Source organism: Zootoca vivipara, chromosome 2, assembly GCF_965207765.1.
Source record: "Zootoca vivipara chromosome 2, rZooViv2.hap1.1, whole genome shotgun sequence".
NCBI lineage: Eukaryota > Metazoa > Chordata > Lepidosauria > Squamata > Lacertidae > Zootoca > Zootoca vivipara.
Window position 1 is genome coordinate 103,442,238 of NC_142584.1, and position 18,466 is coordinate 103,460,703.

Here is an 18,466-nt window from a genome sequence, read left to right on the forward strand (position 1 = left end):
TAGCGCAGGATTGCCCCTCCAGATGGCAATAGCGTGGTAACGCCAGGGAAGCGTTGCATAACAATTTACAAAGCAGGATGATGTGTGGATGGTCCAGTATAAATCCAGTGGAAGTACACTGTTATTTTGTCAGTGACATATTTCAGAATACAGAATACCCCACAACCCCTCCCCCATAGTCTGGGCCCTGTGTTCAAGAGCAACTTCAGGAAGCTATGTGGAGAGAGTGATTTTGTACCAGAGAATTGATGTAGGAAGGTGGGGTTAAACTCCCAAAAACATTAGAAGAGTCCACTGCTCTTGCAACATGTTGATTTTGTCCCTCAGAGAAGTTCTGATTCTGGGATAACTGGTCCCGTGGCCATGGTGGAAATGGTTCTATGCCCTCCAAGTTGAGGACAGGATACAAGTTGTAAAAATCAACATGCAGAGACAATGGAGAGCCGTTCAAGTAGTCAAAAATAGCATAGGAAAAATCCTAAAGGATAATAATAATAATAATAATAATAATAATAATAATAATAATTTATACCCCGCCCATCTGGCTGGGTTTCCCTAGCCACTCTGGGCGGCTTCCAACAGAAAAATAAAACACAATAACCTATTAAACATTAAAAGCCTCCCTGAACAGGGCTGCCTTCAGATGTCTTCTAAAAGTCTGGTACTTGTTTTCCTCTTTGACATCTGTTGGGAGGGCATTCCACAGGGCAGGCGCCGCCACCGAGAAGGCCCTCTGCCTAGTTCCCTGCAACTTGGCTTCTCGCAACGAGGGAACCGCCAGAAGGCCGGCTTTACCGCAAGACTGGCTTTACTAGGAAGCAGTTGCTTTAAACAGAAGATTCCAAAACAGATGAAGTTTTTTGGCCTTCAAGCCCTATCCCTGTACGACACTTAAATATCAATGGCTGGCACAACTACAAGGATGTAACCACAAAGGATTAGATAAGGATTAGCTCCCAGAACCAAAACAGGCTGAGATTTTTCAAGCTGCAAAACAGGTCTGAATGTCCAAAGGAAACAGATAAGGGTGGTATTTATAATAAGGGTGGACTTGTGCTAAAAGACTATTTTTCTCAGATGGCAACTTGGCACCGTTTCACACTCAAATGTGAGTCTATGCAGTAGCTTCTCAGACGCCACTCTGTACTACAGGAAAAAAAGCAGCCCATCCATTTCCCCAGGACACAGAAACATGCAAAACTGGAAAGTTTTTAAACGGGCAATTGGTCAAAATCTGCTGCACGGACTGGCAGAGGACCAGGAGAGGTTACTAAATGAGATCAGTAATGGCAAACAAGCTTCTATGAAAGCTGGCTTCTTTGGCACTGCCAGCCTTCCTTTGTGGCGCCATGCATTGGGCAGTACACATTGTGTTCTAGGGTGCACTCTTAGTTCATTTGGGGCTTCAATGAGGCCCAGACAGGCATATTGCAAGAACTGAGCATGCACCCTAGAATTCTCCACATGGCCTGCCCTACCAATAGGCAGAGTGTAGGACAGAGTACAGCAAGGTGCTGGAGCACAGAGATGAACAGCCACCAAATTTGTTGCTCATCCCTCTTTTGCTGAATGACCCCAGGAGCGCTATACTGGGAAGAATTGTTCTCTCTTTGTCCTGAGCCAGCCGAGGTGAAAAGAGCCATTCTCTCCTCCCCACTCGCTAGCTGCAACAACATCCCGATTTGTATTTTTCATAGCTGGAGCTAGCAACAACATATGGTGGTAACGACGTTCTGCCTCAAAAGGCCAAAGAGCAAGTAAGGTCAAGAAGGAGACTTCCTCAATTGAGCCATGAACTGTGTTTGTGACCCGACTTCTGGAAGAAAACAGGAAGCGAAACTGTGCCATGCATTCTGTAAAATAAAATTAGGTGAACAGCAGTATGTATGGCATAGTTTGCTGGCATATTCTGTGGGATAAGTTGATTGAAGAGGGTTCTTAATTCTAAGACCCTTAGGTACAATGTCCAGGTTTTTGCATTTAGATAGAAAGAGGATGTCAGTTTGTACCTGGGCAAGTTTCTTGGTGAGGTTGATGGACTTCCATTTCATGCGGCTCAATGTGGTGCCTTCCATAGTTCTGGTTACAGGTAGGTAGCCGTGTTGGTCTGGATCGAAGTAAAATAAAAAAATTCCTTCAGTAGCACCTTAAAGACCAACTAAGTTTTTATTTTGGTATGAGCTTTCGTGTGCATGCACACTTCTTCTGAAGAAGTGTGCATGCACACGAAAGCTCATACCAAAATAAAAACTTAGTTGGTCTTTAAGGTGCTACTGAAGGAATTTTTTTATTTTACTTCGATCCAGACCAACACGGCTACCTACCTGTAAGCAGTATGTATGTACATATGTAAGCACACAATTGCCAAGCTCACAGGGAAATCAAAACACATCCAAAAGAGCAATCATCTATTGGCACAGTTTCGTTCAAAACAGTGCCAGCCTAAATCATTGGGTAGGTATAGATGCCCAGGCCAACAATTAAATGTGCCTGTGTTGCATTTTCTAGGCAATTTCCCACTCACATACATATATTGAATTTGATGGTGTTGTGGTCACTGTTCCCAGGAGGGTCCTCTTTTTGACTTGGAAAACAACCACACTCTGCACTCCTTTCCCATAGAATTCTTTCTACAGATTTAAAATCCATGGATTATAAGTATCCAATTGTTTGTAATATTCCCACTGTGTCCTATTCTCTTTTTAATACTTAACTCACTTCAATCTGAGGTGTTCAGAATTGGCCTAAAGAAGAATTCCCTAAGTCTCCACCTCCATCATTCTGCCCGGACACTGAGGTCCAGATCTTCTTTTTAATTGCCATGCCATATACCAGGCACCCCCAAACTTCGGCCCTCCAGACGTTTTGGACTACAATTCCCATCTTCCCCGAACTCTGGTCCTGTTAGCTAGGGATCATGGGAGTTGTAGGCCAAAACATCTGGAGGGCTACAGTTTGAGGATGCCTTCCTGGTTTGTTTGCAAATTCGAAATCGTTTTGCTTATGCAATCTCATATTTCTTTCTATTTCTTGCTCTATCTTCGTTGTGTATTCTGATCGTAGTAATTTGATTTCTTCTTTAATTTTTCCATTTGTTGGTTATTTGTTTAATTCCTTTTCTTTTTTCCTCATTTCCTCTAGCAATTTAATTTTTCCATTTCCATTTACGCTTTTCACTATCGCATTTTGTTTTATAAAATAGCCTCTAATGACCGCTTTTCCCGCATCCCATATTGTCTTAATATCTGTTTGTTTCCCATTATTCAATTCGAAATACTCTTTTAATACCTTCCCCCCCTTCTATTATCTTTTAATAGTGATTCATTTAATTTCCATCTACGTATTCCGGTTGTCCAATTTGGTTTTATTTTCAGCGAAACTGGGTTGTGGTCCGAGATCGTCTTTGGTAAAATTGTTACCTCCTCTATCCTTCCTGATAATTCTTTCGATGTCCAGATAGCATCAATCCTACTTGCCAATTTTTTTGGCTCTGAGAAATATGTAAATTCTTTGAACATCAGATAATTTCAAGTGTGAGAATTTAAGCTGAAATCTGCAGAGGAAGAATAAGAAGCACACTTACGAATGCCCTCCTGATACTTCCTTTCCAGGGGTGGAAGTTTCAGTCGCCTGATACCATATGATGTCAGGTGACTGACAGGTGTGTGGCTTTGCCTGTCCAAGTTTACCGCAGGGGGTTGGAAACTTCCAGTTCCTCTCCCCTGCTGTATATGCTGAGGGATCAAAGAGTAAATGGATCACTTGGGTGTGTCTCTGGTTATGCATCTATATAATTTTTGCTCTCTTAGATTTTTTTTGCTGTCCACGGAAATACGCACCCTGTTGTGGTAAAATAATAAAAGAAAGAAAGAATTACTTGTGTGTTCTTTTCAGAAATAATTGCTATTGGCTTCTTTATTATTTTGCATTGAGCTTTGAATGCACCAAGTTTAGCAGTCTGTTTTGAAATCCAGTTCAGGATTTCTCTGAAGTCTTTGTCATTGTCGTGGATGCCAAGTGGCGTCAGATCAGAGCAATTAGTCTGGGATTATTTTACATAACTTGAGAGTGTGGACTGTTCCAGCTCTCTCTTGTAGAAACGGTGTTTTCTTAGCTGCTTCTTTTAAGAGTGATAAAAGCTTTCAGGCAATAAGGTAGAAACATCTAGTTTTGGCATTTTGATGTTTCCGTTGCTTGGCCTAACCTCTGAGGTTTCCCCTCCCCCTTCGCTTTACATCATAATTGCTAATTCCATTATGAGCAGTAAGATTTCAAGAATCTCAAGTCTCATGGTTGGCAGGCATTTAACATTACACACTTACAATTTAACTATTGAAGCTTGACCTCTTCCCTTAGGGAACTTTAGTTCTGTGAGGGGCTAATGAGCTCCAGGAGAAAAAGAATTGGTATCTTAAATAATGTATTGTGTAATGTCCGCCCCCCCCCCAAAAAAATATGTTTATCTTATTGAGACTAGGCTACGTTTAATCAGCTCTTAGAAATAAGTTTAACAGATCAATCCATGCATTTCTTATGCACATTTAATTTACTTACAGTGGTACCTCGACTTACGAATGACTCGACGTACAAATGTTTCAAGTTACGAACAGAGCTCTGTCCGCCATTTTGGATGTGGCACGAATAGGATTTTTTCGACTTACAAATTTTTAATAGGGGTTGCTTCGACTTACGAATTTTTTATAAAAAATTTCCCATAGGCTTCTACTTACGGATTTTTCGACTTACGAAGGTCCGTTCGGAACGGATTACATTCGTAAGTCGAGGTACCACTGTATGTCTATAGAATAATAGAATTGTAGAGTTGGAAGGGACCATGAGGGTCATCTAGTCCAACCCCCCCTGCAATGCAGGAATCTCAACTAAAGTATCCATGACAGGTGGCCATCCAACCACTGCTTAAAAACCTCCAATGGAGGACAGTTCCATGTTCTTTTTTGGACCAAGCTTGTCTTGATTATTTGGTTTTGTGTGGGGTTCTTTCTTAGATGCTTAGGATGGTCTTTTCCCCCCTACTGCCTGGATAATTTATTTGTGCATTCCACCATGCTACCTGAATTGTCCCAATTGGTGGTCATTATAAGAAGAGCACTTTAACAACTGGTGCCTGAGTTTGGTTGTTTTCCTCTACCCTCCTCATCCCTTTCCCCTTTTGTGTTGTGCCTTTTAGACTGTAAGCATAGAGGGCAGTAGCTGTCTTGTTTTTTACTGTTCTGTAAGCCACACTAGGAGCTGTGTGTGTGTGTGTGTGTGTGCTGAAGTACGGGATTTTTTTTAAAAAAAATGCTTTAAATAAATTGTTACTTGGAGCTCTGGTCTGACAGAATTTATCTCCCTCTTTCCCCCCTGCTCTCCGCCCTTGTTAGCCTGAGAACCTGCTCTATTACAGTCTGGATGAAGATTCCAAGATCATGATTAGCGACTTTGGGCTGTCAAAGATTGAAGGCTCGGGAAGTGTCATGTCTACGGCATGTGGGACTCCAGGTTATGTGGGTGAGCTGCAGAGGTTTCTTATTCCCCACCCCCCCACCCCAATTGAGAAGAGTGGATTTGGCTGGCAAAGAAAATCACTCTGTGCCATGAGGGGTTTTTTATGAGGAGGTTTGCCTCCAGCTTGCCTGATAGGAGGGGCGTATTAAGTGCTTTCTAAATATGGATAGCACTTCAGTGTAAATCCACTGTACGTTGTAAGAGGGGCACTATTCACGTGTTTCACCACGTGCAATTATGATTGGCCACAACCTCCCAACATGTACATTCATTGTACATGATCTACTGTACTGTATATGGACTGCTTACGTTAATGTATATGTTTAAATTACTATTGGTGGAGTATTTTCATACGTCAGAGGGAGATATTTATATCTTTCCCCACTCCTGTTATAGTTGCAAATTCAGATTAAATAGATAGATGGATGTTTAAAATAAATGCACGAGGATCTACTCTTGGATTTGATGCTTTATGTACTAGTTACATAATAAACTGAAATATCTGAAACAGTCCTTTGCTGGGACTTGACAGGACAGGGGATTTCATAGGCAGAATGGCAGCCTGGAGTGGGATGAAATAAGTTGCATTCAACTTTGCAGAGATGAAACATGCTAGACCCCAATGGCCCTACCATTTTTCATTGAGGGAGTGGCTGTCAGTGAGTGACATTTGCAGTGCTTTTTTCTGGGGTGGGATGCAGGGGTACACATACCCCTAAACATTTTGTGTATATTTGTACTTTTGTCCATTTACTGTATTTATTTCCCCCCCGATTTGAACTATAAAATGGTGGTTTTCTTGAGTCAAAATGGGAGTACCCCTAAACATTTTTTTAAAAGAAAAAAAAAACACTGGACGTTTGTATCCGTTAAGCCAGGCATCCCCAAACTTCGGCCCTCCAGATGTTTTGGACTACAATTCCCATCATCCCTGACCACTGGTCCTGTTAGCTAGGGATCATGGGAATTGTAGGCCAAAACATCTGGAGGGCCGCAGTTTGGGGATGCCTGCGTTAAGCATTACAGAGTCATTGTGCCATGTTTCTTGCAGCAGAATAATACCAAATTGCTCAAAAATAGCTGTTTATTATTCTGCTTTGAACGCCAACCTTCTTTGTTCCATGACATCAGTTTTAGCTCCAGTTCCTTTAAGGCTCTGTGCTTGTCATTTCCACTTTGTCCAGGTACCCAATTTCGTCTTTAAAAAAAGCTTCCATTCCTCTTATCAGTGGGAACCCATTCAACGGTGTTAGCATATATTTTGATTCTCGGGAGAGGGCTACCTATTTCATTTGGAGCTAATTTCTGATAGCTCAGCCAGGAATTCAAAGTTACGCCATCAGGATTGTCCCTTGCCATATCATATTCCAAGGGTGTGTGTGTGTGAGAGAGAGAGAGTTTGCAGCTCTGCATCTATACACTGAAAAGTTCCTCTGGCAGCCCTCTTTTTAACAATACAAGAAACAAGCATGTGGCGAAAGGCTCGATTGTCAATTGTTTCACCAATGTTTTGTTGCCCATGCTGTTGTATATTGGATCAACCTGGACTGTAACTTAGCTACTTTGGCGAGAATGTCACTTAGGGATGAAATAAGTTTGGAGGAGGCTTACAAGTCGGGGTTGTGGAAGGGGGAAATATTTACAAGGGAGAGATGGCTGGCATGGCGTGTGTTTGTGCATAGAAATTCCCGGGAGAGCAAGTCTTTAGAAGGTGATCCCTAGTAAAGGAAAAGGGACCCCTGACCATTAGGTCCAGTCGTGACCGACTCTGGGGTTGTGGCGCTCATCTCGTGTTATTGGCTGAGGGAGCCGGCGTACAGCTTCCAGGTCATGTGGCCAGCATGACAAAGCCGCTTCTGGCGAACCAGAGCAGCACACGGAAACACCGTTTATCTTCCCGCTGTAGCGGTGCCTATTTATCTACAGTGGTACCTCTACTTACGAATTTAATGTGTTCCGAACGCACATTCGTAAGTCGAAAAAAATTGTAAGTCGAATCCCATAGGAATGCATTGGGAGAAAAAAATTGTAAGTCGAAGCAACCCTATCTAAAAATACGTAAGTAGAAAAAATCCTATCTAAACTGCATCCAAGATGGCGGACGGAGCTCCATTCGTAAGCAGAAACATTCGTAAGTAGAGTTACCACTGTACTTGCACTTTGACGTGCTTTCGAACTGCTAGGTTGGCAGGAGCTGGGACCGAGCAACGGGAGCTCACCCCATTGTGGGGATTCGAACCGCCGACCTTCTGATCAGCAAGCCCTAGGCTCAGTGGTTTAACCCACAGCGCCACCCGCGTCCCTTTTGGGATCCCTAGTACAAGGGTTGTATTTCCCCTTCTGCCCCCAAACGACATTTGGGCAACAGGGAATTTCCATCTTTAATGGTCGCTTTCTTCCTCTTTCTTTTCCCCCTTGGGTCTGGTCCAGCTCCTGAGGTGTTGGCACAGAAGCCTTACAGCAAAGCGGTGGATTGCTGGTCTATTGGAGTCATCGCTTACATTTTGTACGTATTGAGTTGAATTGAGATGGCAGTGGGCCCTGGACCCAGATGCCCTCCCTCCCATCGCTCCTGAATGTACATATGCAAAGGGAGTCCTATTCAGCTAAACGCTGGACACTGCCTTCCACTCTTCTCCTTCCGCAGCACGCCACGCAGCTACTTTTGCCCATTCATTTATGGGCCTCTCATTTCTCCTTTACGGACAGCTTGAAAAGTTTTATAATATTGCCCCCCACCAAGGCCTACAACTCAACTATCAGAGCCACCTCTAAGCCTTTACACCCACAGAGATGGTATGTCATTTCTTAGGGATTACTACTTCCTTCCAGCCACCAAATACAGTGGTACCTCTGGATGCCAATGGGATCCGTTCCGGAGCCCCGTACGCATCCAGAGCAGTACTCAATCTGAAGCGCCGAATCTGCGCATGTGCATGACGTCATTCGGTGCGCCTGCGCGAATTGCCGAACCTGGAAGTAACCCGTTCTGTTACTTCCGGGTTCGGCATGTTCGTAACCTGTGTTGTACGCAACCCACAGCATTCGTATCTAGAGGTGTGACTGTACATTTCTGCATCTTTAATTAAAAATGAGGTTAGGAGTAGTTCACCAAGTGCTGCTTCTTTAACTGTAGTGCTACTGTGAGGAAGGGATGCTTGAGGGGACTGGCTTTTTGCCAATTCCGGGAGGTATCTACATTTCCTACTTAAACTGAGAGGATTCGAACTCAAGTTGTACACCTGCTTCTACACTTCCTGAATCTCCTCATCTCAAATAACGTGATCCTCAGATGAAGGCTGGTATATAATTTATTATTAATGATGATGATGATATCATCATCAACTTAGGTTTATAAATGAGCTTTTTGAAAGAAGACACATTTAAAATACATATTTAAATGTACACATTTGCGTGCAGACTTTTCATTTTAAAAAGCCGGTTGGTAATGGGCTGGAGTGGACTTACGGGTAAACACACAGGCAAATGACATGAAAATAAACTGGTTTGCCCATTGCTACTGTGTAAGAAAATTGGCCAGTGAGGGGCATCACGCAGCCCGCCCCTCTCTCTTTCTGCAACTATTATTTATTTATTAAATTTCTGTTCCACCCTTCATCCGAAGATTGCAGGGTGGTTTACAATAGAAAAGCCCCCCCCCCAAAGAGAGATGCCATCGTAAAACAAACAAAAACAGTCCGACTGCTGTTATCGGGGCCAGGCAAAGACATTTCGGCACCTGAGGCGGACCCAGAAATGGCTCCCCCTCTCCCCGCCAGTGAACAAGGGGTCAGGGGAGGTCAACTTCAGGAAGATGGAGGGGAAGAAAAGATCAACTTTGGGCTCTGCTGCCCAGGTGAACCTTGCCACCTGAGGTGGTTGCCGCCTCACCTTGCCTCATAGGTGGGCCGGCCCTGACAGCGATTCTACCCCTCTAATCCCCTGGTCAGGAAGTTCAAGTTCAATTTTTATTACAGCAAAAAGCCAGCAATGCAGAATATCATAATTCCAAACAAAAGGAAATCAGCAATAACATCACCAGAAATATAGAACAATTACACAAAAGGAATTTGCAATGTGTCATTCAATAGAAGGGAAGTAACCTTCTGTCTTTTTTCTTCTTCTCTCCCCTCACTTTCCAGTCCATTTACCTCAGTTCCCCCACACTCTTTTGCTCGTTCCCAGCCTATGCATTTATTTCCGACTCTCCCCGTTTGTATATCGACATGCCTTCTGAGTGTCACACATGCCGTCCCCACTTTCTCCCCTCAGACTGTGTGGCTATCCCCCCTTCTACGATGAGAACGACACGAAGCTCTTTGAGCAGATCCTGAAGGCCGAATATGAATTTGACTCCCCTTACTGGGACGACATTTCAGAATCAGGTGAGGAAAGGAAATGGTGTCTTCTCTAAATGCCAAATGCTAGAACCAAGGCATATATTATGCACGGTATATATTTTTTAAAAAAACAACTGCTGCTGATGTGATGAAATTTATTGCTTGGTTTTTTATCAGTATTTCCTTGCAGATATTTTAGATCGCTTTATCTAAACAGCTTAGTGCGCTTTTTAAAAAATTAATAAATTGGTCGATATCCCATTAATTAAAAATAATAATAAACGGGATCAAATGGATCTGTGCTGTGGGAGGCCAGTGGCACCGCTCACTGGCTGGCTTGCTAAGTCAGGCCGTCATTCACTTCCTTTCTCCTCTCAGCCAAAGATTTCATCCAGCATTTAATGGAGAGAGATCCTAAGAAACGCTTCACCTGTGAGCAGGCATTACAACACCCGTGGTAAGTAATAATTTATAAGAAGAAGAATTTATTATTTGTACCCCGCCCATCTGGCTGGGTTTCCCCAGCCACTCGGCGGCTTCCAACAGAGATTAAAAATACATTAAAATGTCACACATTAAAAACTTCCCTGAACAGGGCTGCCTTCAGATGTTTTCTAAATATCAGATAGTTATTTATCTCCTTGACATCTGATGGGAGGGCGTTCCACAGGGGTGGGTGCCACCACCGAGAAGGCCCTCTGCCTGGTTCCCTGTAACCTCACTTCTCACCATGAGGGAACCGCCAGAAGGCCCTTGGCACTGGACCTCAATGTCCGGGCAGAACGATGGGGGTGGAGACGCTCCTTCAGGTATACCAGGCCGAGGCCATTTAGGGCTTTAAAGCTCAACACCAACACTTTGAATTGTGCTTGGAAACGTACTGGGAGCCAATGTAGGTCTTGCCACCCCCAGTCACAAGTCTAGCTGCCACATTCTGTATTAGTTGTAGTTTCCAGGTCACCTTCAAAGGTAGCCCCATGTAGAGTGCATTGCAGTAGTCCAAGTGGGAGATAACTAGAGCATGCATCACTCTGGCAAGGAATCCACACCCCATCATCCATTTGGCTGGCTTTGAGCAAGCCGGGGGTCTCTTGGCTCCTGTTGTCCAGTTGTAAAAGGCAAGTCAGGGGGAGACCAGCCTGGCCAGAGAAGGAGCGGCTGCAGGAAGTTTGCTTTTTCTTTCCTCCTCCCTCTCCGAAAGATCATAAAGCCCCAGCTGTCTGGTGCCCTAGGACTGCAGAAGCAAGAAGCAAGGGCACGTTGGCCACCATTCATTGGCCAAAGGAACAAAGGATGCCAATTGCTATTTGAGCAGGAACACCAGTCGTGGAAGATGAGCCTGGTCTGAACTGGATGTAAATGCAGCTCGCCATTTTATTCCAGCGTTGCAGAACCGATCTCTCCCCTCTGCCTTTTCCCTCCTCTCGCCTTTCCTTCCTTTTCAGTTTGCAAGCCTGATGGTAGGCCTTCTCTTTCCCCCTCCTTATTGATGGGAGACGATAATTGTCTATGAAAAGTGGCATTAAAAAAACACACACACACACACACACACACACACACACACTGGAAGAAAGCGGGAATATATTGCTGTGATCTTGCACCCACTTGAGACTAAGCCTCTCATTGTACAGTGGTACCTTGGTTTAAGAACAGCTTAGTTTATGAACAACTTGGATTAAGAACGCTGCAAAGCCGGAAGTAGGTGTTTTGGTTTGTGAACTTTGCCTTGGAATAAGAACATGTTCTGCTTCCTGTTGAGTGTGTTCCATTTGTAAACCGAGTCCCCCGCTGCTATGGGAAAGCACGCCTTGCTTTAAGAATGCTTTGGTTTAAGAACGGACTTCCGGAACGGATTAAGTTCGTAAACCAAAGTACCACTGTACTCCCATCGTCCCTGATGAGAGTTGTAGCCCCAGATATCTGGATGGCATTGGTTTGGAGAAGGTTGGCCTGTAGGCTTTCAAAGTTGGCACAAGGTGAACTGGATTGGAACAGGAATTCCCTTAGGTCCTTCCAGGAGCACCTTAAAGACCAACTAAGTTTTTATTTTGGTATGAGCTTTCGTGTGCATGCACACTTCTTCAGATACACTGAAGAAGTGTGCATGCACACGAAAGCTCATACCAAAATAAAAACTTAGTTGGTCTTTAACTGAAGAAGTGTGCATGCACACGAAAGCTCATACCAAAATAAAAACTTAGTTGGTCTTTAAGGTGCTGCTGGAAGGAATTTTTTTATTTTGTTTCGACTACGTCAGACCAACACGGCTGGCTACCCACCTGTAACTCCCTTAGGTCCTGTTTCTTCTTAGCAACTTGCATCGCTTGGAATGGTGGAGGCATCTACCGGTATTGGTATTTCAATGCGTTGTATAGATGCCTTGTATAGATGTTGATCTTGGGGTCCTGGTGGGTTCATATGGTGTATAGGGGTCCCGGACCATGGAAGGCTTTAAAGGCCAAAAGCACTCCTATGGGGCATGTTAATAAGAACCAATCTGCTCTTCCTCCCAGGATTGCCGGAGACACCGCACTAGATAAGAACATCCACCAGTCAGTCAGCGAGCAGATCAAAAAGAATTTTGCCAAGAGCAAGTGGAAGGTAAGGGCATGTCCTGCAGAGAAGCAGTAGGTGGGTGCCTTAAATCTGTCCCTGCTCAAATCAGACTGTGATGTGAATGCAAAGCCTTTGTCCGCCAGAATATATGTTTGTTCTTTGCCTTAGTACAGGCATAGGCAACCTTGGCTCTCCAGATGTTTTGAAACTACAACTCCCATGATGCCTGACCACTGGCCCTGTTAGCTAGGGATCATGGGAGTTGTAGTTCCAAAACATCTGGAGAGCCAAGGTTGCCTATGCCTGCCTTAGTATAACCTTTACTTGTGGCATGTAAGTGTCTCTTGCCTATTTTTTGTATTTAATATACAGTTGTATGGATTGATTTTTTTTTGTATTACTGATTTTATGATTAGTGCTAACTGTTCCTGCTAAGTTTTTTTGGGGGGAAATCATTATACTTACTGTTAATAATAATAATAATAATAAATTTTTATTTATACCTCGCCCTCCCCAGTCAAAAACCGGGCTCAGGGCGGCTGACACCAACAGAATTACAATAAAACATAAAAACAATTAATTAAAATACAGATTAAAATACAGTATTAAAATTTAAAGTGCAGCCTCATTTCAAGTAGGCCATAAATCCAAGCCATGAGGGAGGAAAACACAGGGGTCAGGCTGAGTCTAACCCAAAGGCCAGGCGGAAAAGCTCTGTCTTGCAGGCCCTGCGGAAAGATGACAGATCCCGCAGGGCCCTGGTCTCCTGGGAAAGAGCGTTCCACCAGGTTGGGGCCAGTACTGAAAAGGCCCTGGCTCTAGTAGAGGCCAATCTAGCCATCTTATGACTCGGGATCTCCAGAATATTATTATTTGTGGACCTTAAGGTCCTCCGTGGGGCATACCAGGAGAGGCGGTCCCGTAGGTACGAGGGTCCCAAGTCGCATAGGGCTTTAAAGGTCAAAACCAGCACCTTAAACCTGATCCTGTACTCCACCGGGAGCCAGTGCAGCTGGTAAAGCACTGGATGAATGTGATCCCGCGGCCGGGACCCTGTAAGGAGCCTCGCCGCGGCATTCTGCACCCGCTGGAGTTTCTGGGTCAGCTTTAAGGGCAACCCTGCGTAGAGCGAGTTACAATAGTCAAGCCTGGAGGTGATCGTCGCATGGATCACAGTGGCCAGATCGGGGCGAGAGAGGTAAAGGACCAACTGCTTGATGCGGCAGAGATGGAATCATTTGTTATGTTGTGAACCACTTTGGCACAATTTTGTGGGGAAGTGGCATACAAATTAAGCAGATGGGAATGGTAACCTCCCTCAAAGTCTCCAAGGAACTCGGAGCTCTTTAGAATTTTGTTTTGAGATTCCTAGCTATCCCCATCCCAGGAATGCCCCGGAGGAAGGAAGCAACTTATTGAACTAGTTTAGGTCCATGGTGCAGGTATACTTTTATAGTGACACAGCTGAGAATAGATATTTGCAGTATTGAGTTTCCTTGGTGCCAACAGCTAGGGAAAAGAAAAAAAGGCTTTCGTTTTGTTTGTCTCATTTGCCACACAGGCTGCATTCACACCATACATTTAAAGACATGACTCCTCCCACCCCAATAATTCTGGGAAGTGCATAATTTTATCCCACGCAGAGCTACAAATTCCAGCAGCAGTAAACTACAGTTCCCAGGATTCTTGGGGGGAAATGATGTGCTTTAAGGCAGTGTTTCCCAACCTTGGGCCCCCAGCTGTTTTCAGACTACAATTCCCATCATTCCTGACCACTGGTCTTGCTAGCTAGGGATGATGGGAGTTGTAGTCCAAAAACAGCTGGCGGCCCAAGGTTGGGAACCGCTGCTTTAAGGGAACAGGGTGTACACAGCCAGCATCTCCCACCTCTTTGACAGCAATCTGCTTTTCTTTTTGTCCTACACAGCAAGCCTTCAATGCAACTGCTGTGGTCAGGCATATGAGGAAGCTACAGCTTGGAACCAGCCAAGATGGACCTGGTCAAGCCATGCAGGAGAGCAATGGTGAGAGGCTGGGAATGGCCTTTGGTGCCACAGGGTATCCCCCTCTGTGTACTGTGGTGACACCAGTAGAGAGCCAAAACAGATTTTCTCCTGAAGACCCTCGTCGGTGAATCTTGGCTGGTGTTTATATTTGTGTTTGGTATCTGCCAAGGTTTGATCTTACTATTTGATTCCCCAGCCCACCCCCCGGAGACACTGACAAATCCTGAGGTAACATTTCACCTCAGTGTTGAACGTGTGGTTTGACATTCTGCATTTGGAACCTGGATGGCTAAATTGAAAGCAGTGAGGGATGTCGAATTAAATACAGGTGAAACTTGGAAAATTAGAATATCGTCAAAAAGTGCATTTATTCCAGTAATGCAACTTAAAAGGTGAAACCAATATAGGAGATAGATGCATGACATGCAAAGAAGAAGAAGACGAAGACGAAGAAGAAGAAGAAGAAGAAGAGGAGTTTGGATTTGATATCCGGCTTTATCACTACCCTAAGGAGTCTCAAAGCGGCTAACATTCTCCTTTCCCTTCCTCCCCCACAACAAACACTCTGTGAGGTGAGTGGGGCTGAGAGACTTCAGAGAAGTGTGACTAGCCCAAGGTCGCCCAGCAGCTGCATGTGGAGGAGCGGAGACACGAACCCAGTCCCCCAGATTACAGGTCTACCGCTCTTAACCACTACACCAGGCTGGCTCTCCAGCAAGATATGTCCAGCCTTTATTTGTTGTAATTGTAATTATTTGTCGTTAGGTGGGTCAATTATAAATGGAATGTAATTAATGAAATGTAACAGCGATGCTTATTTTTGTATTATTGTAACTATTTGTTTTATTACTGTGGAATTTCCAAAAGAAAGCGTTTGTAAAAATTAAAATTAAAATAAAAAGTAGTAAGTTGCATTACTGAAACAAATGCACTTTTCGACTATATTCTAATTTTCCGAGTTTCACCTGTACACACGAAAACTTGTACCCCTTTGACCCCAATCCCAGGAATGGGCGGGGGGAGATTTGGGAGTAGAATGTGGGTGAAGGAGGATGTTACAGCTTGTTTTGAAACTAAACTGTTATTTTCCCCTGTGTGTGTTCGTTTTATATCAAAACTAAACAGACTTCTTCTTTTTATTAAAAAAAAAAAGTTTACATGCTTTGAACACTATGCACACACTTAAATTGGGTATATTGATTGACCTTTGGGGGCAGTTCCCCCTCCCTTGCTTCACCTTGCAGTTTGGCCAGAGTCAATGAGAAGCCATATGGGTGGCATGGCAATAGCAACTTAGGCATGGTCTGTTAGGGATTCCCTTTACGATCGCTGAAAAAATGAGGTTTTGCTCACAGCTGGGATTCCGTGTAAACACAAAAGTATTAAGGTGCTATATATATCCTAGTGCAAAAGCCTATCTTTTATATCAGGGTCCCCAAACTAAGGCCCGGGGGCTGGATGCGGCCCAATCGCCTTCTAAATACGGCCCGCAGACAGTCCGGGAATCAGCATGTTTTTACATGAGTAGAATGTGTCCTTTTATTTAAAATGCATCTCTGGGTTATTTGTGGGGCCTGCCTGGTGTTTTTACATGAGTAGAATGTGTCCTTTTATTTAAAATGCATCTCTTGGTTATTTGTGGGGCATAGGAATTCGCTCATTTTCCCCGAAAAAATATAGTCTGGCCCCCCACAAGGTCTGAGGGACGGTGGACCAGCCCCCTGCTGAAAAAGTTTGCTGACCCCTGTTTTATATAGTATGCTAACCAGAAGATAGCAGCTAGGCAGCTTCGCCTCGCTGACTTTGTGCTATAGTGTTGTGTTTGTAGTACCAGTTAACCCGGTCATGACAGTCCCTTCTCTCTTCTGCAGGCTCAGCATCCAGTAGCAGCGAGGAATCCTTGGGGAATGGTTCTCACCGTCAGACGCGGGACTGAACGTTCCCCAGTGGACAGAGGACACGGATGGCGGTGTCAGGATCAACCCATTGTGGGGTGGGCAGCCCAAAGCCCCACTCTGCTGTGCTACCACAAGTGGAGCCAGGGGAGGGTCTGGGACTGCCCCCACACCCCTCCCAATGAAGTGTGGCTGAGCCCCACCGCAGGGAACACTTCCCTTGTTAAGCCACGCCCTCCTGAACCTGGACATGGGGCCTGATCCTTCATGAGCCACACACTTCCCTGGAGATTCTTCTTCTTCTTCTTCTTCTTCTTCTTCTTCTTCTTCTTCTTCTTCTTCTTCTTCTTCTTCTTCTTCTTCTTCTTTCTTCTTTCTTCTTTCTTCTTTCTTCTTTCTTCTTTCTTCTTTCTTCTTTCTTCTTTCTTCTTCTTCTCTCTACCTGTGCCCTGTGCTGACCCCCACACCCAAGCTGACAATGTCGTCCTCCTCCTTGCCCAATCGTGTGGAGTTGTCTACGAAAGACCACACAATGGCCTGCTCAGGCCCTTTGCAGCAGCTGTCAAGGTGGAGGTTGGGGAGGTTGGTCTCCAGCTGTGGAGCTCGGGGATGCCTAAGCCCCCCACCCAATAAAAAAACCCTGACCAAGTCCCCCACTCAAATCATGCACCTCCAGCCCCAACAAGCAGGTTCACAAACAGTGAGCCTGCAGCGCTTATAACTCTAGATCGCCCTAATCATGTCACAAACGATAACGAAAGCTGCTTGTGGACCCTTTGCAATTAGATCTTGAGATGGCGCCTCCTGATAAAGGAGGGAATGCATTTCCACTGTCAAGAAACATAAAGCTAGATTGAAAGGCTGTTTCAATCTTCTGGTGTCATTTGGCTGTCTATGGGCGAGGACATGTTATTTTTTTTTAAGAGTGGTGGTTTGATAGAACCACAGCTACCCTTGACACAGATGTACATTTTAAAATATATATGTGTGTATATAGGCGGAGGTGGGAGAGAAACAGTTTAGCTGATTTTCCGTATGGCTCTGGTTGAACTACAGTGGAACCTCGGTTTAGGAACACCTCGGTTTACGGATTTTCGGTTTACGAACGCCGCGGACCCACCTGGAACGGATTAATTCACTTTCCATTACTTTCAATGGGAAAGTTCGCTTCAGTTTATGAACGCTTCAGTTTATGAACAGACTTCTGGAACCAATTGTGTTCATAAACCGAGGTACCACTGTATGGGGAAAAGGGAACTGTATTTGGGTGCGTTGTCAGTTACTGCCCATGGCCCATACCATACCATACCATCGGCCTCCAGAGCAATCCTGCAGCTGTTTTTTAAAATGCTTTTGTGTTTTGCATTTTTCTTTTTGCAGGGGGTCAGGGAAGAAGGAACGCACTTGCAGAAGTACACGTACGCCTCTTGTTTTTCCTGAAACAACGTTGAACGTTGGGGCGGCCTGTCTGGAGTAGAAGGGGGGGAAGGCAAGATTGAGTGGTTGTTGAAACATCGTTTCGGCACGGGAAGCAACTCGCTGATGTTGGGCCGGTGCGTTTGCAACGCCAGTTGCAAAAAAAAGGGAAGTTCACACCATAGATGACGCTCCCACTGAGGCAGCCCTTAAAGCGCTGGGTCCGTCTTCATCCAAGCTGGCCTTTGCACCACCCAACTGGCAGAACCAGGATACTTCCCACTGTTTTGGTGTTTCCTGCTTGGCAGGGGGTTGGACTGGATGGCCCTTGTGGTCTCTTCCAACTCTGAGTCTATGATTCTATGTGTAAAGAGTCTAGCCTTCCCCAACCTGGGGCCTTCCAGATGTTTTGGACGACAACTCCCATCCAACACAGCCAATGTTTAGGGGGTCATGGGAGTTCTGGTTGACGGGCCAACGACGTTTGGAGGCGCACCAGGTTGGAGAAGACTGGCTTGGCCCCCTCCCCTCTTGCTCTCCTGCCTGCTCTTGATGCTCACAGCTCCACATTTTGCGCCCATGTTCTCTCTGTCTCTGCACTCTCTTGGTCCAAGAGGACTTTCTAACTTGGAAGTTTCTATTTTGTTGCTTGTTCTTGTATTAAAAAGGAAGAAAGCGCACATGTCTTCATCTACCCTATCTGTGGGCAAAGGGGTGGGAGAAAAGCTGCCACTGATGCCCCCCA

At 44.8% G+C, this 18,466-nt stretch overlaps 1 protein-coding gene across 2 annotated transcripts in view; it reads left to right on the forward strand.

Moving 5' to 3' along the window:
• CAMK1 (calcium/calmodulin dependent protein kinase I) overlaps positions 1-18,401 on the forward strand; it is a 55,739-nt gene extending 37,338 nt beyond the window's left edge. For both annotated transcript variants that reach the window (XM_060271243.2, XM_060271244.2), the window contains exons 6-12: positions 5,385-5,511; positions 7,939-8,014; positions 9,781-9,893; positions 10,227-10,305; positions 12,362-12,449; positions 14,332-14,428; positions 16,282-18,401. In XM_060271243.2, coding sequence (XP_060127226.1) covers positions 5,385-5,511; positions 7,939-8,014; positions 9,781-9,893; positions 10,227-10,305; positions 12,362-12,449; positions 14,332-14,428; positions 16,282-16,346 — 645 coding nt within the window. In that variant the 3' untranslated portion in view covers positions 16,347-18,401. The remainder of the gene's footprint in view (positions 1-5,384; positions 5,512-7,938; positions 8,015-9,780; positions 9,894-10,226; positions 10,306-12,361; positions 12,450-14,331; positions 14,429-16,281) is intronic.
• Positions 18,402-18,466: the final 65 nt, after the last annotated feature.